At 35.0% G+C, this 26,928-nt stretch overlaps 1 protein-coding gene across 6 annotated transcripts in view; it reads left to right on the plus strand.

Annotated features, from left to right (window-relative positions):
• PUM2 (pumilio RNA binding family member 2) overlaps positions 1–26,928 on the plus strand; it is a 71,104-nt gene that overhangs the window by 16,762 nt on the left and 27,414 nt on the right. For 4 of the 6 annotated variants that reach the window (XM_013006864.2, XM_004696054.2, XM_045286913.1 and 1 more), the window contains 6 exons: positions 1,556–1,681; positions 4,801–4,943; positions 5,587–5,716; positions 13,656–13,799; positions 13,917–14,207; positions 17,858–18,094. In XM_013006864.2, the coding sequence (XP_012862318.1) occupies positions 1,556–1,681; positions 4,801–4,943; positions 5,587–5,716; positions 13,656–13,799; positions 13,917–14,207; positions 17,858–18,094 (1,071 nt within the window). The remainder of the gene's footprint in view (positions 1–1,555; positions 1,682–4,800; positions 4,944–5,586; positions 5,717–13,655; positions 13,800–13,916; positions 14,208–17,857; positions 18,095–26,928) is intronic. The other 2 variants (XM_030884631.2, XM_004696055.2) reach the window with 1 other exon arrangement.

A 26,928-nucleotide genomic window follows, 5' to 3' on the forward strand; every position in this document is an offset into this window, starting at 1 on the left:
CCAGAGCATACACACTGCTACAGATAAGAGCCTGCCACACAGGGAATCCAGGATAGATAAACTCCTCAGGGCCAACAAGGAGAGTAGAGATAAAGGAGGATTAGGGAAGGGTGGGGGGAGAAAGGGGGAACCGATCACAAGGATCAATCTAGAACCCCCTCCCAGGGGAATGGAAAAGTGGGTGAGGGGCGATGGAGGATGATGTAAGGTGTGGAAAAAATAATTACTAAGGGTTTGGGAGGGTGGGGGTGGGGGGAAATGGGGAGCAGATATCAGGGGCTCAAGTGAGATGAGAATGCTTTGAAAATGGTGTGCAAATGTGCTTGACACTGGAGGAATGTATGGATTGTGATAAGGGAAGTAAGAGCCCCCAATAAAAGTATTTTTAAAAATTAAGTTAGTCTTGGAAACTTCATAAGAGCAGTTTTAACCTGCTTACACAGATTTGCGATCAACACGATGGCAGTGAGCTTGGCTTTATTTTTTAATTTTTGTTGGTGGGATCATGTAAATCAGCAGTTATAAGCATGCTATAGAGTATCGATATTGGATTTTTTAGGTGGAAGTAGTGGTTTGTGTTTTGCTTCTCCCCTACACCCCCACCCCCAATTAAGTGCAAGTCTTTACTGTTGATTGAGATACACGTTTCTGGTATCCATTTTATGATGTTTTATTATTTCCCCCTCCCAACTCTTATTACAATTGTATTCCTTCTGTAGATAAATGTGGTATAAAATAAGTTGATGGGCTTTCATTTGATTTGGTTTTTTAATTCTTATTTTGTAATAATCATAAATTCAAATGAAGTTGCAAAACTAATCAGAGGTTCTGTATAGCCTTTACTGAGTTTCCCTATTATGGCTATGTCTCACAATACCAACAGTATCTCAACTAGGACTATGACACTGTGATATAATGTGCTGGAGTCATTTTATCACTCAGATAGATTTGTGTGACCATTTTAATCTGTGTCCCATTCCTTCTAAATAACCATGTGACTTTTTGCAACTTAGTTATTTTTCTTCATAACCTTCCTTCACTATTGAATACTTACCTCATATTGTGGTTTAATGACGATTGGATAAATAACTACTTATGACAGGTTACTCTAAATTTAGAGTTATTTTTATTTATTTGTCTTTGAAGATCTCCTGAATTTGGAAGAATATCTTAAGTGCTTCTTCAAAGTTTATGTCAAGATATTTTTTCAAAGGGAGAAGAACCAAAACATGAACATTTATTAACTGTTATATGCTGGTACTCTACAGTCATTTTATATTCAATATTACATTGAATTCTCACAAAAATGCCATAAGACAATAGATACTAACATTTCGTGATAAACTTTTAAAATTATTTCGTAAATGAGAAACCTTAGAATCAAGTAATGTAACATTCCCAAGGTCAGATAGTAGACAATATACGTAATTTGTCCCTGTAACTCTACCCCCAGAGTATCAATATTACCCCTAAATTCAAAGTAGGAATATTGTATCTAGTGAGGAAAACTATACTTGCCATTTTTATTCATTATTTCTCTCCCTTTTATAAACAGCAGGTGTATTTTCAGCTGGTCTTGCTCCTGCTGCATTTGTGCCAAATCCATATATTATTAGTGCTGCTCCTCCAGGGACTGATCCATATACTGCAGCAGGATTGGCTGCAGCAGCAACATTAGCAGGTAATTCACTATTGCCTGTTGCATGTTAATTTTTTGGTGGAAGCTTTGTCTGTCAATGTGGGCAATTTGAGAATCCTAGGAAAAACAAATATCCCAAAAGAACAGAAGTTTCCAAGGTTTGTTTTTATTTATTTTTTCTTTCTGATGTAATGTTATAGGAGGAAACCTAAGCAATAACTCTTCCTTGTATATATAGTTTGGTTACTTTCTATTTTAGAATTATTGCAAACCTCAAATATTTGGGAATGTTAAAAAGGTATAAGCAAGCTGAGGAGGTGAGAAAGAGTAATCCTATCTGACGTGGAAAACGAAAACTGAGTTTTTTTGTTCACTTGAGTAAAGGAGAGTTGTGCTGGTCATTTAGAGACTTACTGAGCAAAACAGTTGCTGATTTTTGGTTATGGGTTCATGAGAGAAAGCTTTATAACTTTGGAAACCCAAAGTCAGAATTGGCTTGATGGCAGTGAGTTTTAATGTAGGGGTTTGAGAAGAGCTAGGGATGGATTGGTTAGAGGACAGGAGTGAATCAGGTTTAAGCATGGTTTATAGTGGGTTACAGCAGCAAGAATGGGATTGATGTCAGCCTTAGAAGTATGTTCACAAGAAGTAGCTAACTTTCTGATCTTGAGGCTGTTGTTGATTTTTATTTGCTTTCAGAGCTACATTTACTAAAGTGAAAAGTACTGATCAGTTAAATAAGTTTAAATCTAGTTCTGGCAGTAACTTATTGTCAGAATTATTGAACAGTCTTTTCCTGGGAGTGTGGGGATTATTGTTTCCTAATACTGAAAAGGGAGGAAAGAAGTTTTCATTTTAACTTCTCATCTGATAGTTATCCTACTAAGAGTTAACCAACACATTCCGTCCTTTCAGATACATATCTGCATGTGATTCCATAATAATACAAGCTTTTCTGCTGCTTCTAGATGTATGTTAGTATGTAAAGTGCTTGTATAGTACACATTAACCAATAGCACCGAGAAAAGCTGCTTTAAGAGGTCTTTTAGTTGTGGGATAAGCCTTATAGGCATTCTTGATTTAGGCTCTAAACTGGTGCTGTCCAGTAAAAATTTAATGTAGGCCATATATATAATTTTTAATTTGCCAATTACCTTATAAAAGTAGAAAGAATCATGAAATTAGCTTCAATAATATGTATTATTTAATCCAAAATATTTACATTTCTACTTAATTAGTACTTTTTTATTTTTTTGTATGCTAAACCTTCAAAATTTGATGTGTATTAAATACTTAACAGCACAGCTCAGTAGAAGCTACTTTCATCTTAATTGCTCAATGGTCACTTTTAATAATGGCTCCTGGCTACTGATTTCAAAGTACAATTCTAGGTAGATAGATGACTGCTTTGTTTATTTTTTTACTATGCATCCTTCCTTCATAGACTTTTTTCCAGTGTATTAGCATACATCACTATTCAATTTGCTTATCTGTATGTTTAGTAACAATGCCTTGTTAATTTTTAAATGTCTTTGAATTATGTTAAGCCTTTTCAATTTCGAGGTCCTTTCATTTATACTTTGGGCTTCCAAAACCGAGGTTTGATTATTTAAAAATACACATATTAAACATGCTGGAAATCATCCTAGTGGAATTTTAGAACATGTTTGTTACATCAGGAGTCAAGATTTTATCCATTGATTAGGAGCATTTGTTGTCTATAAACCTTACTTATTTTTGTCAAGAATTAAGTTAATGTCTTGAATAAAGTAACCAGGAATGATACTTTTTATTTTTGCTACTTCTCATTTCTATTTCCCTCTTTTTACCTTACCTACTTTGACTCACGAGTCACAATTTCCTTACCACGTAAAACTCATAGCTCATTTGTTTTAACGTATTCTTCAGTTGCTTTTTGAGATTTTTGCATATAATTCTGTTTCAAATATGAAAACTTTTTGTTGATAATTGTATGAAAGAAACTTTATAAAGATCATCAAGTTTTCCATTTAACAATTCATACACATTTTGTTTCCTCTCATTGCTTGCAATCTCAGCCCTGGTGGCATGGAGGGTTACATATTGGCCTGCTAACCACAAAGTCAGCTGTTTGAACCCACTAGCTGCTCATCGGGTGAAAGATGAGACTTGCTACCTCCATAAAAATTTACAGCTTCCCAAACCCATGCTTCTCTTTTGTCCCATAGGGTTGCTATGAGTTGGAATCGACTCGATGGCAGTGAGTTTTCCATTCAATAATTTCCAAGGTGATGGGTTTTCCATTCAATAATTCGTACACATTTTATTTCATCTCATTGCTCGCAATCTGACAATGTAATATTGCCAGTCCCACTTCTTCACTATGCTCCTTGTTTCTATTCTAGCCTTTCTGGACTTTGTCTTTAGGTAAATTATAAGACTTTTTCAATTAATGATTTTCAGTTCAAATACACTTGTTGCAGGCTTGGTATCAGAATGTTTCCTAGATTTGTGGTATAGATTGGAAAGCTAGGTAGGAGTAGTTTGTTTCACTTTTATAATTATTTCCAAAATCAGAAAGTGGAAATGATTTATTTTAAGAGAAATGAATTGAAGCTTGAAAATAATGAATTTGGAGCCCTGGTGGCATAATGGTTATGCATTGGATTGCCAACTGCAAGGCTAGCAGTTTGAAACGACCAGGCACTCCGTGGGAGAAACGAGGTTTTCTACTTTCCTAATGAGTTACAGTCTCAGAAATTGGCAGGAGCACTTCTACCCTAATTGAGTCTCTGTGAGTCGGAATGGACTCTGACAATGAGTGAATGTTTCCAGAATATTTTCTTTATTGGTATCAGACCCTTAATTGATGTTCAGTAAATATTGAACTGACTTCTAAATTCGTTGAGTTTAAATTTCACATCACTTCATGTAGGCTGCTATTTTTGCTCCTGATCACTTACTCTGTTAATGATTATATTGATACTTGGTACCTAAATGAATCACAAAAGTATAATTGATAGATATAGCAGGTATAAATGGGTAGGTGGTTATAAGGGACACCTTTCTAAGTCTTAGGCGTTGTCCTCTTTTATAATCTAATGATAACTAGCCTCAGATATATAAAGCACCTAGTAACTTTTTACTTTTTTTCCCTTTCTTTGATGCGTGGTGGGATTTAGGTCCGGCAGTGGTTCCACCTCAGTATTATGGTGTTCCATGGGGGGTGTATCCAGCTAATTTATTTCAGCAACAAGCCGCAGCAGTAGCAAACAACTCAGCCAATCAGCAAGCAGCATCACAAGCACAGCCAGGACAGCAACAGGTACAGTCCTCCTTTCCTTAAATAATAGATGAAAATGGATTCTTTTACATTCTGTGTATTCAAGATCTCTATCTTTTGTTTCCTCAACATGCAGCAGTTACCTGGCTTATCTGTTGCCAAAAATCAGTATCATGAATTTAAAAATTTTTGTTATAGTCCATTTCTGCATTCCTGTTTACTATACTGAAATCTCTAATCTTTATGAAAGTAATTGTCACCTTATTTTCCTTTGGATATTTAAAGTTACTATTTATCTTTTGAAAATCATTTAAAATTATTATTTTAAATATTCCATGTATACATTTGTGTGCCTCCCCCCCAAAAAAATTGTTTTATGAACTATTATATGATATATGGGAAAAATTCACTATTGCATCATTTTAAATAATGGCTTAAATTTTTTAAATATGTGCTGGGGGGGGATCTTTTCTTTTACCTCCATGTTGTTCTTTAATTTGTGCATCAGGAGCCAATGAACTGCCCATTGTGTTTATGTTAATTTTCATGCTAATTACATTTCATTGCATGCAAATATATTCAGGAAATATCCAAAGACTTAACCTACTTGTAATATAAAAAAGCTGTCCAAGGTAAAGTTATCTTTTTATTAAAATATATATATAAGCATCCTTTATTCTTTTAGGTTCTCCGTGCTGGAGCAGGTCAGCGCCCTCTTACCCCAAATCAGGGACAACAAGGGCAGCAAGCAGAGTCGCTTGCAACAGCAAACCCAACTTTGGCTTTTGGTCAAGGCCTGGCTACCGGAATGCCAGGTATGTAGTTGGTTAACTGAAGATATGTGAATAAATGATAAATGTTGACTCTCATATCAGAGTGAAGTGAATTTTAAGTCTTACTCTTGCCCACCCTTTGTAAAAAGTTATTTGGAATTCAGATGTGATTAGTTGAAGTCGAAACTTTGTGAGATTCACTGAAGGAAAGACAGAATCTATGATTAGAATTCTGAAACACGGCCATTTTTCTTTCTCTGATTATGACATAAATCATACCATCTTTCCAGCTGAGTCAAGTACAGGATTCTCAACACAATGCTTTCAGAAATAAGACCAATTGGTTCAAATTGGCATGCGATGCATAACATACTGCCTTTTCTGCCTTATAAGAATGGTTATTTAATTAATATTGAGAAGTTTGCTGGTAATATTTTTCTACTTGGAACATTTTTCATTCTTGTTTAATTCATTTCTAATAACTATTGTTACTTGTAAATTAATACCAATAATACCTATAAAATTCCTAAGACAGCTTAGTTAAAATTATAAAATTATACTATGAAATTTTTGCCCGTTACTATTGTGTAGGTTTTAGAAGAAAACCATGCACAGTTTTCCCCCAGGTTTGTTCCTAGTGACTAGCTACTATTGTAAATACAAGTAGTATCCTTAGAATTTTCCATTTTTAACCAAAATTTTTGGCAGGTTTCAGTATCAGGCTTGTGCTATTATCATAAAATGAGTGGGTGAGTATGCTTTCTTTTTCTGCTTTATACAACAGTTGAGGATTGGAATTGTTCTTTGAATGGGTGATATCATTCACCACTGCAGCTAGCATTTTTGGCTGGAGTTTTCTTGGTGGAAAGATTTTTAACTACATACCAGTTATTTTCTGAACCAGTCTTTTCTCAACTTTCTTTAACTCCTTTCTGTTATAACTGTTACAGCATTTTACTGTTCTGGCTTTTCTGCTTTTGTGATTTTCTTTTTATCAGTTTCTATTTCTTTTTTGTGTGTCTTTAAATGTAGGAAGCAGTCTGGCTTAATAACTTTGTCATTTATAGTCAGAACTGCTGTCTTGAACTACCACTTATGTTGTGTGACCCCAGCCATGCTACTTTCCTTTTTGAAGCTTAATTTTAATATCAGAAAAATGGAGGTAGTGTCTTAGGGTCTTTTTCCTGTAATTATTATAAAGATCAAATTATGAAACTATAGTGTTTGTTAAAGTAGGTGTAAAATTAATGATATTAATGTAGCTAGGTGTATTGTTCTATAATACTCTAGCATTGTTTCTCCATTTCTGTTTTTACATTTCTTTCTTAATGGTATCCTCTTTTTAAAAAACTTTCGTTGTTGTTGCTAGACCATTCAGGGTTAGGATAATTAATGGGTTTTAAGGGTTTTTTCTGTAGATATTTACAAATTCAAAGTCTTTAGTGAAATTCTTCATTTTTTTTTTTTAATCAATGAAAGAACGTTTAAAAGTCTGAGGAAATTCTATATTTTTTCTTGTGAATTGTGTGGAGATTTGCATAGAAAATCATTTTTCATTCAACAGTGTAGCATCACTTATTCTACTTGCTCCTGACATTTCCTGTTACATTCCTCCATGTTGCCTAACCCTTCTGAATTTTATCCATGGTAATGCTCCCTCTTTGAACTCAAGTGGTTGATGATTCTAAAGTAGTGCCCACCTTTCCCCTTAGAAAGCTTTGTATTATTTGGCTGAAAATTGATCCACAGGGATGAGTTTATGTTTAGATCTGAAGGGTGGCCAAGTGCCAGAGTCTCAGGGGTACTACCAGTTTCTGTCTGACCAGTAAACCAATACCTTTTAAAATGTTTTTCTTTTGTTCCACATTTTCCTCCCACTCTTTTCAGGACCTTCAAATGTATTCCTTTCAGAGAAGTTGGTGGTGCTAGCCCAGTGCCATGGCAGTTCTTCTGGTCTTAGGGACTTGGGTATTGATGGTCTGTCAGTACATTCTACTAAATGTCTTAAATTTTACTATTCTTTCCTCTGGATTGTGAAAGACCAATAGTTGCACCTTAGATGTCTGCTTAGAGATTTTTAAGATCCCAGTTGTGGTTAGTTAGGTGCTTTTCTGACTCATGGCAACCTTGTGTACAACAGAAGGAAACACTGCCCAGTCCTATGCCATCCTCACAATTGTACGTATGTTTAAGCCCGTGATTTCAACCCCTGTGTCAATACATCTTATTGAAGACCTTTCTCTTTTTCTTTTTTCTGTTTATCAGTCACCCAGAGGCCTGTCTTCTACATAGGCTACAATGTGCATTCCGTGCTTAAGGCTTTCCAACATTTTTTTTAAGGGAGTAGCAATTTAAAAACTTGATTAGTAATTTTTTGATGTATATAAAACTTGTTTCTTGTTGACCCAGAATATTTCATTTTTTCTACTTAAGGAAATGTCTGTCAGCTTGTACTGTGGTGGTTTGTGTTATGCTGAAAGCTATGTCATTGGTATTTTAAATACCAGCAAGTTCACTCATCGTGAACCGGTTTCAGCATAGTTTCTATACTAAGAACAAAGTGTGAAGCAGTAGAGTATCCTCTTCTGAGGCATTAGCCACTGAAAACCTTATTAATCACTTTGAAATATTGTTAAATTAAAACCTTACAAATAGAAGCAGAATGTTGTTGAAAGGCTGCCTTCTCCAAATAAAGTCAGACATAATGATGTGAGTGAAGTAAAGCCAGGAATAAAGCCTTTGGTACCTGTATTTGTTGATGGGGCAAAACTCAAAATCAGAAGAAACAGCTGCAAACATTAATTAATCATTGGAACTTGAAAAGTACACAGTATGAATCTAAGAAAATTGGAGTTGTAAAAATTAAAGGTCGAACGCATAAAAATCAATATCCTAGGCTTTAATGAGCTGAAATGGACTAGTATTAACCATTTTTGAATCAGAAGATCATAGTTTACTATGCAGGGAGTGGCAGATTCAAGAGGAATGGTGTTGCCAGGCATCATCAGAAAAAACATTTCCAGAGCTGTTTTGAAGTACAATTCTATCTGTGATTGGGTTATATATATATATCCGAATATAAGGAACTCCAATTAGTACAACTATTATTCAGAGTTGTACACTAACTACTAAAGCTAGTGTTGCAGAAATTGAAGAATTCGATTACCATCTTCAGTCTGAAATTGTGCAGTTATGCAACACAGTAGTTATGCATTGATAACTATTGGCAGTTAGAAACAGAAAAAACAGTAGTTTGAAAAAGTGTTGTTGGTGTTAGAAACAAAGCTGGGGATTGTATGATAGAATTTTGTAAGGCTTATTCCACTTATTCGTAGCAGATACTTTTTTTTCAACAATGCAAACAACAACTATACACATGGACTTCTCCAGGTGGAGTACACAAATCCATTTGACTGCATCCGTGGGAAGAGATGATGGAGAGGCTCTATGCTGCAGCTAAAACCAGGCTAAGGACTGACTGAAACAGACCCTCGATTTCCATATATAGTTTCAGATTGAAGATGAAGTAAATTAAAACCAGCCATGAGAGCCAAAATACAATCTTGAGTGGATCCGACATGAATTTCGAAAACATCTTAAACAGATAGAAGGCATAGAACAGAAGACATGATGAGCTGTGGGATGATATCAAGAACAACAGACCCAAAGAAAGCAAAGGGTCATTAAGAACAGCATACAAAGAAAAGATCACAGTGGATGTCAGAGGGACTCTGAAATTTGCTCTTAATTGTAGAGAAGATCCCAGTTAACTACTCACCAAAGTAGGCTATAGAGCAGTGGTTCTCAACCTTCCTAATGCCGCAACCCTTTAATACAGTTCCTCATGTTGTGACCCCCAACCGTAAAATTATTCTCATTGCTACTTCATAACAAATTTTGCTACTGTTATGAGTTGTTATATAAATATCTGATATGCAGGATACGTTTTCATTGTTCTAAATTGAACATAATTAAAGCATAGTGATTAATCACAAAAATAATATGTAATTATATATTGTGAAATATACTTATTTCTAATTGCAAATAAATGAAATTTTGTCTTGGAGCATGGTGTAGCATGGGGAACAGTCTTCACACCGGGTACTTATAAGTGGGCGTGTCTGCATGGAGATGGCTAGAGGAGCCGTGTCTCAGTTCCTGAGACCATTGGAAATATGTTTTCCAATGGTCTTAGGCTATCCCTGTGAAAGGGTCATTCGACCCCCAAAGGGGTTGTGACCCACAGGTTGAGAAATGCTGCTATAGAACATTGTCATTCCTTAGGAGAGTTTATTTACTTAATTCATTCAATCTCATAAATTTACATTTACTGTACCTCAGACTTTTTTTTTCTGAACACCTAGCAAAATTTTCATCCTCGAACGAAACTTCCATATTTGTTATCTAGACACTCGTCAAATTGAAAATATCAGAAACTACATGAATTTCCCAAAAAAATCTCCTTATTTTATTGCTTGCCCTATTTATTAGCTTCATGCTCTTCTTGAAGAGCTGTCCTAGTGGTGCAGTGGTTCACTATCAACTGCTAAGCAAAAGGCCAGCAATTCAAACTCATCAACTGCTCCACAGCAGATGAGGCATCCTGCTTCCATAAAAATTTACAGCCTTGAAAGCCCTATAGGACAGTTCTGCTCTATCCTAATGTCAGTACTATGAATCAGAAACAACTCAAGGACAGTGGGTGTCCTTGACTTGACCCTGAGAGTAACCTTCAACTCATTCCTATGTGCTCCACAGTCAATAAATTTTCAAGACGGGGTCATTCCTCTTCATCTCTGCTGTTTTTGGTTACATCGGCTCTTTCCTCTCGCCAACTGTATCTGCTTCCAATCAGATCCATCTGTTTCATCTTTTCATTCTCCTGTCAAAATTTTCAAAAATACTGGTTCGAGTTTTATTATAGTTGTAGCAGTTTCCATAATCTTACCCAAACTAATTTTATAACCTACTCTATTATATTCCTCTGCACTCTTCTGTAAAGTTAGACCGCTTACTTATTCCCCAATATATAATGTACTAATATCCTTCTAGCCCTAATTAACTTCAATTCTTTTTGGTGTCAAATGCCTTTTTAAATTTAAAGAAATGGAGATTTATGCTGTTTGCTTTTATTCTGAAAATTTACAGAACAAATTTATTTTCCATTCAATGATTCTTAGACATTTTCTTTCATCCCATTTCCAATCTTTAATTTTTCATAACCTTTCCTTTTGAATTTTTTCCTTCGATGATTACGCCCTTTTGATATCAAATTATTGATTTATCTAAGGAGTGCCTAGTGTTACTGTTCCCCTTATAGACTTGTCCATTGTTAGATTGTACCTCAGATGTGAGTTCAGATGCAGATCTGAAGTGTGACTAAAGACCAGTCTTGGGGATTCGTCCAGTCTCTGACCAGTAAGTCTGGTCTTTTTGCTATGATTTTGAATTTTGTTTCACCTTTTTTTCCCCCACTCTGTTCTGGACCTTCTGTTGTGATCCTTAGCAGAGCAGCATTAGTGGTAGCAAGGCACTGTTTGGTTGTTCTGGTCACAGGGGTTATAGGGTGTGTTAGTCTGGGTAGACTAGAGAAACAAATCCATAGAAACTCAAATGTGTATAAGAGAGTTTTATATAAAGGGTAGTTGTACATTAAGAAAGCAGACCAGTCCAAGCCCTTAAGTCTTATATTAGCCCATATGTCTGATACCAATGTATAATGTCCTCTTCAGACTCACAAAACACATGCAATGACATTGAATGCAGGCCCGTCACAGGCCAGTGGGTAGAAAGTCTTTAGATCCAGTGGCGTTGTAAACATCTCAATGCTGGCAGAGGTCTGTACGTGGCTTCTCCAGTTCCCAAGGCATGGAGTCTGTCAGCAGAGTGCCATGTGTCTTGTCAGTAGAGCATCTCCAAGGGAATGAGCTGCGAGAGAGGATGCTTCCCGCCTCCAAGGAGGAAATACCAGAGTTTACAGAATTCTCAGGAGAAGCCATGCCCACACAGATAACTCGTTGGCTATGACCTGATTGGCAGACTAGACTCCACCCCTTCACGTTTAATCCTCGCAAGTCCCAAATTGACACCAGATTATGTAACTACCACACAGAGATTAGGATTTGGGTGGTCCTTTAGTCTTTGGGTTAATTGTTTCCATGTGTCTTCAATTTTCTTCACCTTTCTTAAACCTGAAAGGCAGAGACCAGTAAGCTGTACATTAGATGACTGTTGGCGCACTTTTAGGATTTTATTAATAGCTACTCACCAAAGTAGGATGTAAGACATTGTCTTTGTGAACCTATGTTGTGCCAGTTGACCATGATGTCTCCTGAAACTATGATCCTGAATTCTTGGCACATTTTGAGGAAAAGGCTTCACTATTTTAATCTAGTTTTTTTTAATTGTGCTTTATGCATTTATTTCTAATCTAGTAATAAAACCTCTTAAGTGAAACCTTCCCTATCTTTCCTTCCCTGTGTGTATTGATTACTAGTTACTCCTTTTTCTTTTTCTTTTTTACTATGGCACATTGCTTATCTTTTGAAATTCTGTCTGCCTTGCATTTAACTGTTTGTGGCTCACTTTTACAGTTTTTGACATGTTTGAAGTGGGATGTGTCTTACAATTAGAGCTGAATAATTTTGTTTGTTTCTGCCAAAGAAGTTATTAGCTCAATATCGTGTTTTAGAATTCGTGATGCCATGCTGTATCTTCATCACCTCCTTCCCTTTCCCCATTCACTCCATGCACCCACCTAGCAATTCAAATTCTCAGTTTAGAAAAAAGATAATGTAGTACAAACACTACATGCTTAAATTCCGACCACCATCTAAACAACATCAAAGGAGTGAATACACAGATTTACATGCATATGCTAGAAATTAGGAAACTACAAATATCAATGTGCCATATAAAACTAGTATAATTGATAAAACTCTCAGAGACCCATCAAAAATGAGTGAGAGAGAGAAAGCATAGTCAGTATCAGGAAAATTAAATAATCATAAGAGGCTATTAGGTATAAACTTGCGTTAATAATCTGGAAAATGTAAAAGTAGAAAATACCTAGAAAGCTACAACGTGCCCAGCATCAAGAATATATTGAAAATATATTAACTCTTCTTAAGGAAATAATTGAGCCATAAAAAATAATCTCACCAAGAAAGTGCTAGCTAAGAAAGCTAGCATCAGCAGCAAATGATACCACACATTCAAGGAAGGAAGAATCCTAGTCTTCAACTGTTGTATGAAGTAGCAAAGAGGGAATCTTCACCTGTACTCACTTTATGATCGCATAACCTTGGCATTAAAACTTGTGAAAGCTTTCATGGTTAAAAAGGAAAATCCCTAAGAACACACATATTTACAAGAGTAGCAAGTCATTAGGAATAAACCTCTAGGACAGTTCATGATTTCCAAGGGAAAATTTTAGAGCTTTAATTAGACATGAGTGAGCTCCGACTAGAGCAACAGGTAAGCACTGGGCTACTGAATAAAAGGCTGGAGGTTTTAAAAAGATGCTTAAGAAAGAAAATCTTAAAGGAATATTGGTAATGAGCCACTTGGTGTGGAAGTTCACTAAAATGCATGCTCAGCATTTCTTTCAGTATTTGACCTTGGTTTCCCTAGTGTTTCCTTCCACCTATCCTCACTGGCTAAGGAAGTAGAGCTCTTTTTCTGGTGTTAGCCCTTGCTAGCCTTTAGTCTATATATTAAGGAAAATGCCTCTTTGGGAGCTTTAGATGAATGGTACCTGTTATGAAGTAGTTGTTAAAATTTAGAGAGAACACAACTTTTTAAAAGTTATTTTCATTTTGCCTGTAAATTTTAAGATGTGGTGCTTCTAGGGTAACTAAAGATAATAATAGTATAAAATACCCGCTTTCAGGTTGATACAAAATTAACAATGCAAGAGAAAATAAAGATGTATATTTTGTGTAATGTTTTTACTGGTAAACTTGATTTTGATGTTATCTAGGCTATCAAGTACTTGCTCCAACTGCCTATTATGATCAGACTGGCGCCTTAGTGGTTGGCCCTGGAGCAAGGACTGGTCTTGGAGCTCCGGTTCGATTAATGGCTCCAACACCTGTTTTAATTAGTTCAGCAGCAGCACAAGCTGGTAAGTGTTACTAACATTTTGAGGAATGATATATTTTTTCTAAGTTAAGAAATATTTTAAAATACAGGATAGATTTCTTGGTACTTTTAAGAAGTATCTGAATTTTATCATTTACAGCAGCGGCAGCGGCAGCTGGAGGAACTGCAAATAGTCTTACAGGCACCACAAATGGTCTCTTTCGGCCAATTGGCACTCAGCCACCGCAGCAGCAGCAGCAGCAACAGCAGCCAACCACCAATCTTCAGTCTAATTCATTTTATGGGAGCAGTTCTTTAAGTAATAGCTCCCAGAGCACTTCTTTATTTTCTCATGGACCTGGTCAACCTGGAAGTGCATCTCTTGGCTTTGGAAGTGGTAGCTCTTTGGGTGCTGCTATAGGCTCAGCACTCAGTGGATTTGGTTCATCAGGTATGTTTCTTTTTAAGACTAGTGTATTCTGCTAAGTGAGTCTGAGGTGCATGTTTGCTTTTGGTGTTAAAATGAGCAATGATAGCTTGTAGTATAAGAAAGACAAGAATAGTGTTTATTGGTTTAATTTTATACAAGAAAATGTTCCTCCTGCCAAGTTGAGTATTTATGGATGCCTAATTCATTGCAGGCAGCCCATCTTTGCTCAATAAGATGTTAATTTTTCCCACTGGCTTTAGAATTGTATTTCTGTAATTTTGTTTTAGGTAGTTTTGCTTGGAGCAATATAATGTATGCTAATTATTAGCTCTCCCTTATTCTCATAATAAAATTAACATGAGGAGCTAAATATTTTGCCATCCTAAATTTTTATTCTTCCAAAGTCATCTACTTATCATGGTTTATCTTTAGTGCTACTTGTTCATTATGGTTTTGTGTAGTTGAAAAAATATATATAATTATAAAGTAGACTAATGTTCTAAACAGAAACCAACCCCTAAAGAAACTTACCAGAATGCTTATTTTTCTTTTATATTAATGCATTAAGCCTTTATTACTTAAAAAAAAAAAAAAACTACAGATAAATGAATGTTTCCTCCCATATCCTAGCATTATTTATCACTTGAATTCAGATTTAAAGAGCTCCACAAGATAATTTACCCCCACAAACTGGTTTGTTGACTGAGTTAGAAGTAAGTGAAGAGCACAAGAGTGAGCGCAAGAACTTCTGAGGTGAGGGGAAATTTAGTGAACATGGAGACTATTCCGTTCTTACATGTTCCTACGTAATTATTTCATCCCTTTTTGAATTGGGTATTTTATCTCCATCTAACTCAAAATTGAAAGGAACATTTCAAATGTTCAAATTAAAACCGAAAGAATATATAACTTTTTAAAAGAAATTATGTAAATGATTTCTATCTAAAGTATAGATTTTAGTATCGAGGTAATTCAAGAAAAACAAAAGAACTTGGGTGGAAAACAAAAACCTTAACTTCTTTTTCCTGATAAAATACAACAGCTGTGTAGGCCCCTTACATGGCTCTTTCAAATTCCCAAGTGTCTGTGTTAGCTGTTAGACTTTTCCTTGCATGCTAATTAACATAAATATTTCGTGCCTTCCAAATGTCCTCTTGTTGCTGATGCCTCTTCCCCAAAGCAGATTGTTACTTCTTAAATGCCTCCCTTTTTTATAAGCACTGCTTGGTTCTGATTTTCAGTCTGGGATTCTGTTTTCCCTTACTGCAAAGGACAATTAGTGATTGTCAAGCCTGAAAATGCCAGTAAAGAGCCTATTTTCTTCTCCCTCCTCTTGGACAATTTATCGAGTTCATTCAAGTTCTACATGTCTGTACCCTTAAAATAAGTCAACCCATGGCTGTTTCACATTATAATGATTATTTACCTATATGAAATTTAAAACCTGTAATTGTGTACATGTGTACACATAATTAGCATGCATACCCTTATTCTTTTAAGTTATATAATGAAAATTTTAAATGTAGTAAATACCTTAATTTATAAAATAACTGACCAGGAAATTTAGCCATTGAAATTTAGTAATTAAATCATATTTTTTGGCCCACTATTTATAAAATGCTACTTTGATAGAAAATTTGTAGTTTAACATTTTATGTACAGTTGATGGATGATTAGTGACTATTGTCTAGTCTCTTATACCAGCTATACTTTGTTATATTTAATAGTCACACTTCTGCAGATAATTTAGGCGTGTAGTTAAACTTAGAGAACCAAGTTGTTTAAAATAAAGCTATTACTGATTTATTTATAAATGTTTGGCTAGATTTTTCCTTTTTGGAAGAAAATAATATTGCACATATCAAAACTATTGTTTCTTTATTTGCCAGTGCAGTCATGCTGCTGGTCTCATCAATCTTTCTTTGTTAGTTAAAATTGTTTTCAAAAATAAATAGAAATTTTAAATGTCATGTTTTAGGAAAATCACTTTGACAGTGTCCTTTTAAATTAGCATAGTTAATATAGCATGCATTGACAATTTTCCCAAAACCAACTCAAGCAAGAACTATTTATTATATTACTCTACATATTTGCTTTTGCTATTAAAATGTGTATAATTACTTAGTATTTCCCTTCATATATTTTAAAACGTGAAATTTTCAATAAAATATACAATGTCTTATCAGAAATAGTATTGGCTAGTCTAAAAAGTTGAACAGCATAGTGTTGCTTAATACTATAGTGTGAGCCTCTTGTATTTTTTCTTTCTTGAATTTTTCAAAACCAATGTAATCAGTTTGCTCTCTGTCTTACAAGCTTAATTTGGGCTACCCATCATGTGCTCTGCTTAATTTTTCTCTTTAATCCATAGCCTAAGTGACCTACTTAAAATAGGCTTGTCATTAGCAAACTAAGACTATAGAAACTTTAAAATGATCTTGAAAAGAATTGCCATATTGGTCCAAATATAGAGCATATAATTTATGTTTTTATTTGATAAGTGTTATGTGGGATTCTCTGGTATAAAAGATAGATTAAAATACGCTAGTTTTTGAAAATAAGAAACATCCTTGAATATAGGTATTCCAAGTGAGCCAGAAGAATCTGTAGTTAAAATAACCCCTGATGGACAGCCATGGTGGACACACAGAAGAATTTGATTATATGTTGATTTAACGGCCAGAATTTGAGTTGCTCTGTGAGCATACAGAACTCAGTAAGGCCTTCCTGGATATGTGATTCTACCTCCCCATCGCTCATGCTTTTGTGGAATACAGGAATGTGAAAGGGATTAGTTAATAGTTGAATTTGAGATTAAGTCACAAGTTACTGATTTTGTAGAACAATAAGGGATGTGGAAGATTGGATAAATTACATATTGATATGAGATAGATTTTTAAAAACATATCGATCCTCAATTAAGAAGAGTCTCAGGGTGTTAGTAATCTCAGGAATGGACAGGTCCTGAGGGGTAAGTAAAAGCCTATCTGTCGGTGTGATAACAGTATTTAGAGGTTTGGGGGGTTTTTAAGCTTAATAATTTCTGGCATATTTTTGAAATTTAGGTAGAAAATAGGGATAGTATGTAGTATGAAGAGTTACCATCATATTCCATTACTGCCTAATATTCGGGCCAATATGAATTTAAAGGGCTATGGTTTGAACACAAATTAGAAGCCAAATGTAGATGGTGAGGAAGATTATTACTACTCTATTATAATCAGTGTAATCATAAGTCTTTTGGGGTTTTTTTTTTTTTGGCATTGAGTTAAAGTCCAAGAACCAGGTTCTAGAGATTAGCACACTACCAGAATTTAACCTTATTGGAATTAATTGATCTCTAACATATTCTGAAGCAGGCCACTTGTAATTGCAGGGTTTATAATCATACCAGGGTATTAAAGCACAGTAATCATATGTGTCAATGGTAAATATATGTGAAATAATGAAACATATGACAGTTCTGTTTAGTATCTAGTTATTGTATTGGGGTGCATTTATACCCTTTTATGATTAATAAGTTAGTATATATAGTTATCACAGTAATTATCTTCTCAGTAATGTTTCTAAAAATAATTATTGTGATGACTTTATTGCCCAGTAAGAGTTGGGAATAGGTTTTATTCAGTTTACACTGTATGTAATTAGGGTTTTTTTTATTTCTTCTTCAGTTGGCAGTTCTGCAAGTAGTAGTGCTACAAGGAGAGAGTCTCTATCTACTAGCTCTGACTTGTACAAAAGATCTAGTAGCAGCCTAGCACCCATAGGGCAACCATTTTACAATAGTCTGGGATTTTCCTCCTCTCCAAGTCCAATAGGCATGCCTCTGCCAAGCCAAACTCCAGGACATTCACTTACGCCACCGCCATCACTTTCATCACATGGATCCTCATCCAGTTTGCATTTAGGTAAAAAAAAACAACCCAAAACCCTTTTTATTTGTATGTGTACATGTATGTGTGTATGTGTGTGTGTGTTTATAATATATGTAAAATATTTATTGTTGGATAAAACATGCCAAATTGCTTTTGCTTTTAGATATTAGCCTTTTGAAAAGGTTCTACTTTTCTGAAATTCAAAGTGAGGGTCTGATGTACAGTAAGGTAAAGACACCCCTCCCCAACCCCCCAGTTGTACTTTAATGTTCCTTTTATTAAATACAATAGTGTGTTTTTTTTCTTGTCTGTGCTTTTGATTTGTGTGTGTTTCTGATCATCTGAAAAGTCAACTATTAATAGATAATAGTGAAAGAGGAATTTCACTATCAAAAGTTGTTGCACACCAGAAGAAAGCATTAGTCACACAATTGCCAAATTTGAAACCATTTAGTTTAGAACAATGGTTTTGCTTTGCCTTTAAAAGCCTGGCCATTTAACCCAAAAGATGTAACTGGGGATATGAATTTAGTATGTTTGTGAGTTACAGAAGCTTATGAGTTCGGTTCACATACTTCTCTAATATTTTAATGTGTTGTTAATTTAAGGGGGGAAATGTATTAGATTGATAGTTCCCTGGAAGTTGGAGCATTTAGAGCTTTTGGTTTATAGCTATATATTAGCTATACCACCCCCACCCCTATAATTACTACATTGGTAGTTTTAACTTTTTCTCTTTCTCCTGAAAGTATAGCCATGTAGCGTATTTTTAAAGATTTTTAAACAGCAGAGACACTGCGTAAGTGTTCTTTTCTCTTAAAGAAATTGTTTCATTAAAATAGATTCTGAATTTTTGTCATGGAAGTAACTCTGCTCAGCCTGAAGGATTTTAATGCTGACTTTTGTGCTGGGAAAGATTTAAATCAGCTCGTGATTTTAAAAAAACAATATGTTCTTGTCAGCAACTGTATTACAAGTTAGTGATTGTGTTTTTTGCCCTAATCATATGGGTCTTGCTCTTTTTCCTAAAGCTCATCAACTCAGTAAATATCCATCAAAACAAAGATCTGTTTAAGTGTGGTTACTTAGGTTTATGTTATTCTAAGGTGGGCTGGATTTTCTTTTTAAAAAATCCTCATCCTCTGCCCCAAATTCTTCCCCTTTGTTGTCTTGAGGATTTGTTTATTGCGTATATGCAATCATTTCATTCTTTAGGTGGAGTCGTTAGAACTGCTGTGCAGCTCTGTTTGTGTAGATAAACCAGTTTTTAGCTTTTTTAACACGTTTTTTGATTTATGGTCTTCTTAGTGACAGTTACTGATTTCTATTATTATTCAGACAACCTTTCCCCCACCACTGCCCCTCTCCTCACATAAAACATGCCTTTTAAACATTGAAATACACCCCAAAAAAGCTTAGAGCAAAACAAATCTAAGAATAGACCTATTAAAATAGCTTTGGGTTTTATTTATTAAGATTATATTTGTACTTTCATTTTGTCATAGGTAAGTTTCAACTCAGATGCTTGTTCGATTTTTAATTGCTGATGTGCTTTAGAGCCTCTAGAAATGATATCTTGCTTAGAAATTGGATATAAATGGCTTTAAATGTTTCCTTAGTAATATGGGTATGTGTTTTTTTGTGTAGACTGTAAGGAATCTAGCCTAATAGCTGCACAGGGAAGGAATTTTGGTCATTTATGGGAAATACTTATCAGTTTGGGCCAGCAGTTCTACAGTGTACAGTTTGATACTTTTGTCCTTGATATAACTTAACATTTGACACAATTTTTAAAAATATATATTTAATGAGCTGGCCTATAGTGCATCTAAATTAGATTTAACTGCAGATGATTGTGTGTGTGTGTGTGTGTGTGTGTGTGTGTTGTCAGTACTATCACTGGCAGTGTGTTTATAATGAGCAGATCCTGACCAGTTAAAATTAGTAAATTTCATTGACTTGTTCTTTATGTAGTCTTTATGAAAACAATATAGCCTGAGCTTTCGTGTAATTGAGTCATGATGCAAAGCTTACATCCTCTAGGGATTAAAAAATATTTTATATTGTGTATTCTTGAAATTGATGTCTTCATGAATCAAAACTGCTGGTACACAAAATGGAATTTGCATACATATTCTTTTTTTGTTGGTGATTTACTTAATTCATATATTAATATAAAGTAGGGCAGAGATAAGTTGATTTGAATTTATTTATTCAAGTTATTTTATTGTGTGGTTTTAAGACAAGAACATTAATATAGTTAATGATATGCTTTAGTCTGAGCCCAAAATATTTCATGAAACTTATTAGTTAACTTTTTATAAAATTTTTGGGTTGTGTGTATATACAAAGCTTAATACGAAAATGATGTTTTTCTTCACTTAAAACACAGCAATTTTTTTTAATGTTAAGAAAAAGATGTTATCTAATTTTAAGGCTGAGGTGTTTATATTTTAGCAGGATTGACTACCACCACTACTGCCAACAAGTCCATTCTGATTTATAGCAACCCTGTAAGATAGACTATTCCCTTAGGTTTCTGACCAAGAATGTAAATTCTAAGGGAGCAGACAGTCTCATTTTTTCCCAAAGAGCAGCTGGTGGATTTGAACTGCTAACCTTACTCTTAGTGGCCCAACATGTATCCCACTACATCAGGCGGGCTCCTAGTAGCAGTTTTTTTAATTGAAAAACAAGAATTTTAATTAACAAGTTTGAGTGTTAATTTTTAAAATATAGTATAAAGTGTAAAGTCTTTTATCACCCTTACCGCTTTAATATATTAAGACTAGCATAAAACATTCCATTTTCTAGTACATGTATGTAAGAGATACTCTTTTTAAATATAATCATTGCTGTACTTTTCCAAATTAATGTAAATTAAGAAATCTTTGTTGGTCTAGTTTTCCCCACTGACTCACATGCCTTTTTATTGAGGGTTGACTGAATCAGGGTATGCACAGTACATGTTTGAGAAGTCTTTTCAGTCTGTAACAATTCCTCGCCTACCCACCCCTTTCATTTGTTTAAGAAATCGTCCTGTTGAATTTCTCGCTTTTTTTTCTTTCTTTCCTGATTACCCTTGTTTAACATGCTCCTTTATTTCCTATAAACTGAAATTATATCTAGAAGTTTGGTCAGTGTCGTTTGTTTATTTTACAAAGATCTGATTCTGTATACTTCTTGCACCATTTCAAGGGACACAAATTATCTACTTGCCTCCATTTTCAAATTTGTCTGTCTGATCTACCTAATGACTTGAGCAGCCTATGATTATTACATAGACCTGCTAGTTACAAATCCAAATTGTGGTACTCTAGTTCTGTCATACCTTCTACCTTTCATAGTTGGAACTTCTCTATTAAAAACCTTTAGTCACCCTCATCAACTATATAATATGGTTGCATGGAAATGTCATATAAGAATCACAATAACACTTGACTTCCTTTATTTACGAACTTTAAAAATTTATGCACACTACTCACTGGTCGATAGTTTAAACCCACTAGCTACCCGGAGAGAAATATGAGATGATACACTTCTTAAAGGATATATGGCCTCAGAAACCCTGTGGAACAGTTTGTTCTAATCTGACCTAAAGGACCATTATAAATTAAAATCATCTGGACAGCAACAGGTTTGCTAAAAGAATTACTTCCTTTGTCCTCACCCAACCACTCCTACCCCTGGTAACCACCAACGAGCATTGGTGTGTTTGTATACATGCTGTGTTTTGTGAAAACTGCATCATATAATATTTGTCCTTTTGTGATTGATGTATTTCACTTGGAATAATGTCCTCCATAGTCATCCATTTTACTTTTCAACAATACATTGTTATTCTTTATGGTTGCATAGTATTCTGCTGGTGTGGGTACAACAATTTGATTATTCATATATTGGTATATAAGTTTCCATCTTTATGCTATTGCAAATAGTGCTACATTAAACATAAGTGTGCATATGTGTGATTGTGTCCCTTTTACTAGAGTCTCAGAGTAGTTTTATGGGTCATAATTTTATTTCTAGTTTTGTGAGGAAGAGCCATAGCGTTTCAATTGGTATTCCATCAATTCTTGGAGCCTTGTTTTTAGCTTATGCTTTCAGTACAAAAGAGAGTTATTCCTTCGGTACCATTGGTTCTTGATCATATGCCGCGTCTTGAAATGGCTAACTATCAACTAGTTCTTTTTGGTAAAATGACTATTCTTCCCATCTTATTTTGATGCTTTCTGCATCATTCAATATTTTCCCCATAGAATATGGCAACTGAAGACTTGAATTTTTTTTTCTTGGTTTCTCTCAATTTCAACTACGCTGAGCGTGTTCTTTTTGGTTTTCTAACTCTAGGTCTTTGCATATTACATTAAAATATTTTATGTTGCCTTTTAGAGCTGTTCTTTGAAATGTGTTAACTTCTTGTTCTTTGACTTTATTTCTTCTATTTGCTTTAGCTACTCTGATTAGCAAGTTTCAGGGTCTCTTCTGACATCCATTTGATCTTTACTGTCTTTTCTATCCTTTTAATGACCTTTTTCCTTTCTTCATGTATAATGTTCTTGATGTCATCCCACAGTTCATCTGTCACTAGTGTTTAGTGCCTCACATCTGTTACTGAGATATTCTCTAAGTCCAGGTGGGATAGACTCATGATCATGTTTTGGTTTTCATGGACTTAATTTTCTTTTTGATCATTTTATTGGGGGCTCATACAACTCTTAGCACAATCCATATACACATTCATTGTGTTAAGCACATTTATACATTTTTTGCCATCATCATTCTCAAAACATTTACTTTCTACTTGAGCCCTTGGTACCCCCTGGCCTGGTTTTTGCTACTTATATTGAGGTGTTCTAGCTTCTCTTCCCACATAGTTCATGTGATTTCTGTGGATTTCATCAGCAGAAGTACACATGTATAATCAGCTTTTGTGTTTTTGAGAAAGGGTATTGGTGAGGAAAAAGTCAATGGTCTTGCAAAATTCTGTCATGCGATTTTCTGCTTCATTTCTATCACCAAGACCGTGTATTTTCCAACAGCTGTTTCTTCTTTGTTTCCAATTTTTGCATTCTAATTGGCAGTAATTATCTATGCATCTTGATCACACATTTGTCCAATTTCACACTTAAGACATTGACAGAATTCTTCTATTTCTGCATCATTAGCTTTATTTGTTGGTGCATGAATTTAAATAATAGTTGTATTTACTGGATTTCCTTATATACACATAGATAATACCGTATTGAAGATTGCTTTTGAAATGTCCTTTTTGAAGATGAATGTGATGGCATTCCTCTTGAATCTGTTTAACCCTGAATAGTAAACCATATGATTTTCTGATTCAAAATGGCCAATACCAGTCCATTTCAGCTCATTAAAGCCTGAAATGTTGATCCTTATGCATTCCATATAATTTTTTAACATCTTCCGATTTTCCTAGATTCATACTTAATACATTCCAGGTTCTGATTACTAGTTAATGGTTTCAGCTGTTTCTTCTCATATCGAGTCATGCTCCACTAGCAAATGAATATCCCAAAGACTACTCCCTTCACCTCATTATGTTCAATTCCTCAGTCATATTTTGAGTGTTCCAACAACCTAGGGGGCTCTCACCTTCTGGCACTTTCTCTAATGATATTTTACTTCTTTTCATGAGGTTTTCAGTGCTTGGCAATGTTTCATTGCTATCCGTAAACTTTTCTGTGACTAAATCCTCTAAAATGGACAGCCTATTCCTTCTTCGTAATCTGTACTTAGTATGGAAGCTCTGGTGAAACCTAGTCACTTTAGGATGACCCTGCAGGTTAATCAGTGACATATCTTCCAGCAGCACAAGCCACCACAGGACAACCTGACAGACACCTGATGGTGTAAAGGTTTACAGGCTCAGAAACCCAGAGGAGTTATTATGAATTTAGTAGGATCAGTGTTAAATCCAATGGCAGTGTGTCCTTACTCATTTGATTTATTATAAATGGTATTGTTTTATTGATTACTCTTTTGAATTCCTCGTTATTAGTGTTGAAAAACCGATCTGGTGTTTGTGTGTTCATGTTGTATTAGATGCAGGAGTTTCTGCAGACTTTTTGAGGTTTTATATGTTCAAGGTCAGGCGCTCTGGTGGTGTGGGAACATCTTGGGCTGCTCACCACAAGTTCAGCGGTTTGAAACCACCAGCTGGTTTCACCCCATGGGAGAAATTATGAGGCTTTATACTCTTGTAAAGAAGTAGTCTTAGAAACGCACAACCTGTTCTAGAGGGTTGATCTGAGTCAAAATTAACTTGGTTACATGAGTTTGGTTTTCTTGAGTTTGTGTTCAAGGGCACTCCTCCATCTAGGTTTATACATTTATGAAGGCAGTGTATCCATTTCTCTGATCTATCCCAGAAGATTTGATTTAACACCACTTCATAATGACAGCTTGGGCATCCTATAAGAAACCAATGAAATTCTCACAGGAAAGTCCTGGCCACACTCAAAGGAACAGGTGCGTTGTCATGCTGGGAAAACAAGTTCTTAGGTGTGCAACTGTCTTGACTTTCACTCCAATGCAGTTTTCCAAGTTTTGTAAACTTCTTCATAATAAGCTCCCATGAATGATTGCCATGTGTCCTTTGAGAAGTATATCAAGAACTTCTCTTTGGAATTAAAAGAATTACCATAATGTTCTGGGCTGACTTCTCTCTCTTGACTGGCCCAACAGATCCCCTCAGATGCCTCTGCTTTGATTGGACCTTTTTTGAAGTCTCTTAACAAACGAAGACAAGTATATTATTGAGATAACGCTCTGCAGTTATCCGCTGATTGCAAGGCGTGGTTATGTGCATTTCATTGGAATAGTATAAGAATAAAATGTATGACTTGGAACACTGATAGTAATACTTTCCTTTTTACTTGAACTTATAACGTCATCTGCAAATAAGGATTATTTTATTTCTTCCTTTTACATGTAGGTATTCTTTCTTTTTTGTATTACTGCTCTGATTAGGAATTGTGGTTCACTATTGAATCAGAGTTGTAATGGTAGATCTCCATATCTCATTTTCAGAAGGAAAGCTCAATTCCAATTGAAGATAATAGTGGTTTCTGATTTTCTTTCTGGCTTGTTGAGAGTTCTTATCAGGAAAGGTTGAGACATCCATTTTGGTCTTAAAATTACACCATCTTCAGCCATTTGGAACTCCTTCAGATTGGCTTCCGAGTTGACTGGCGTTTGAAGTGCAGTGTCAGAGAAAGAAACGGAAAGAGCACAAAGAAAACAGAAGTCTAAACACCGGCAGTTGTTATCCCAGCATACAAAGAGCATTGTACAATTCTGAAAACAAAGCAGAATTTTACCTGAAGTTGTTTTGTTAATCATTTTCCCAATAAAAATCGGAATTTTATTGAAATATTTGACTCTGAAAGAACATTAAATATTTCCATTATTTTGTTGTACCTGTAGCTAGGAGCCTTGGGGCAAAGTGGGTAAGTGCTCAGCTCATAACTAAAAGGTCATAGGCAATTCAAACCCACCAGCACTCCGTAGGAAAAACATGTGCCCCTCTTGAAATAAATTGAAACAAGTGAGGCCAACTTGGTCATAAAGCTACATGCAGATGGGGTGCACTTTTCCTATTTTTCATATGTCACTCTTCATGATAGTAGAAAGTAATGTTATTTTAGAGCTTTAATTGAAATAGGAGTCTTTTATGTAGTAATCAAAGTTCCTTATGACTGAACAGCATCTTATAGTTTTCTAGCTCACACTTTCATATTCATTAATTCATTCCCTTCTAATGCTTCACATAGATTGATTGGCTGAGTGATAGCCCATTAAAATTGAGGAAATTAAAGTAAGTGATTGGTCCAAACCAGTAAATGACAGAACGAAAATTGGAATACAGTTCTGATTTCTGATTAATACTGTTTTTTCCATTGTGCTGTTCTATCATGCACTGAATGGTTTATAAAATGCATGAGTAGTATACTCTAGTCAGCTTTTCATCTTTACCTCAGGAAACAATAGGGTATTGTTGTTTTAATTTTATATTAAGACTAACAGATCCAGATCAATTTCTTTTCTAATTTATTTCCATTTGCAAATTATACCAAAGCTATTATTTAAATCTTTAGGGTCCAGAATCCTCTCCACCGAACGAGAGTGCTGTTTCATCATAAGGCAGTGGCTATCTTGACTATACAGTGGCATAGTCAGCTCTCAATGTGGCATTATTTATAGGTTCTGTTATAAAATCAAGCACTGTTTTAACATTGATATGTCTTAAAGCCATTTTATTGCTTAATGAATAGGGAAGATGTGAGCATGTTCTAAAATTATGTTTGGAGGAATGTATCTTTTCCTTTTTTACTTTAACAATATGTGTGTATTTTTTTTTATCATTTTATTAGGGGCTCTTACAAATCTTATCACAATCCAGACATACATCAATTGTGTAAAGCACATTTGTACATTCATTGCCCTCATCATTCTCAAAACATTTCCTCTCCACTTAAGCCCCTGGTTTCAGCTCCTCATTTTTTCCCCAGGAATTTATCTTTTTTAACTTTAATTTTTTCACTTATGCTAAAAATAAATGTGTGTGTGTGTGTATATGTGTCCTATTTTTTTTCCTTTTAAAAAAATCATTTTATTGGGGGCTCTTCACAGTTCTTATTACAATTCATACGTACATCAATTGTGTCAAGCACATTTGTGCATGTTGCCATCATTTTCTTTTTTTAATCGTTTTATTAGGGGCTCATACAACTCTTATCACAATCCATGCATACATCAATTGTGTAAAGCACATTTGTACATTCATTGCCCTCAGCATTCTCAAAACATTTACTCTCCACTGAAGCCCCTGGCATCAGGTC

This window comes from Echinops telfairi, unplaced genomic scaffold (genome assembly GCF_000313985.2).
Source record: "Echinops telfairi isolate 266 unplaced genomic scaffold, ASM31398v2 ScPeMD7_9;HRSCAF=40, whole genome shotgun sequence".
Lineage (NCBI taxonomy): Eukaryota > Metazoa > Chordata > Mammalia > Afrosoricida > Tenrecidae > Echinops > Echinops telfairi.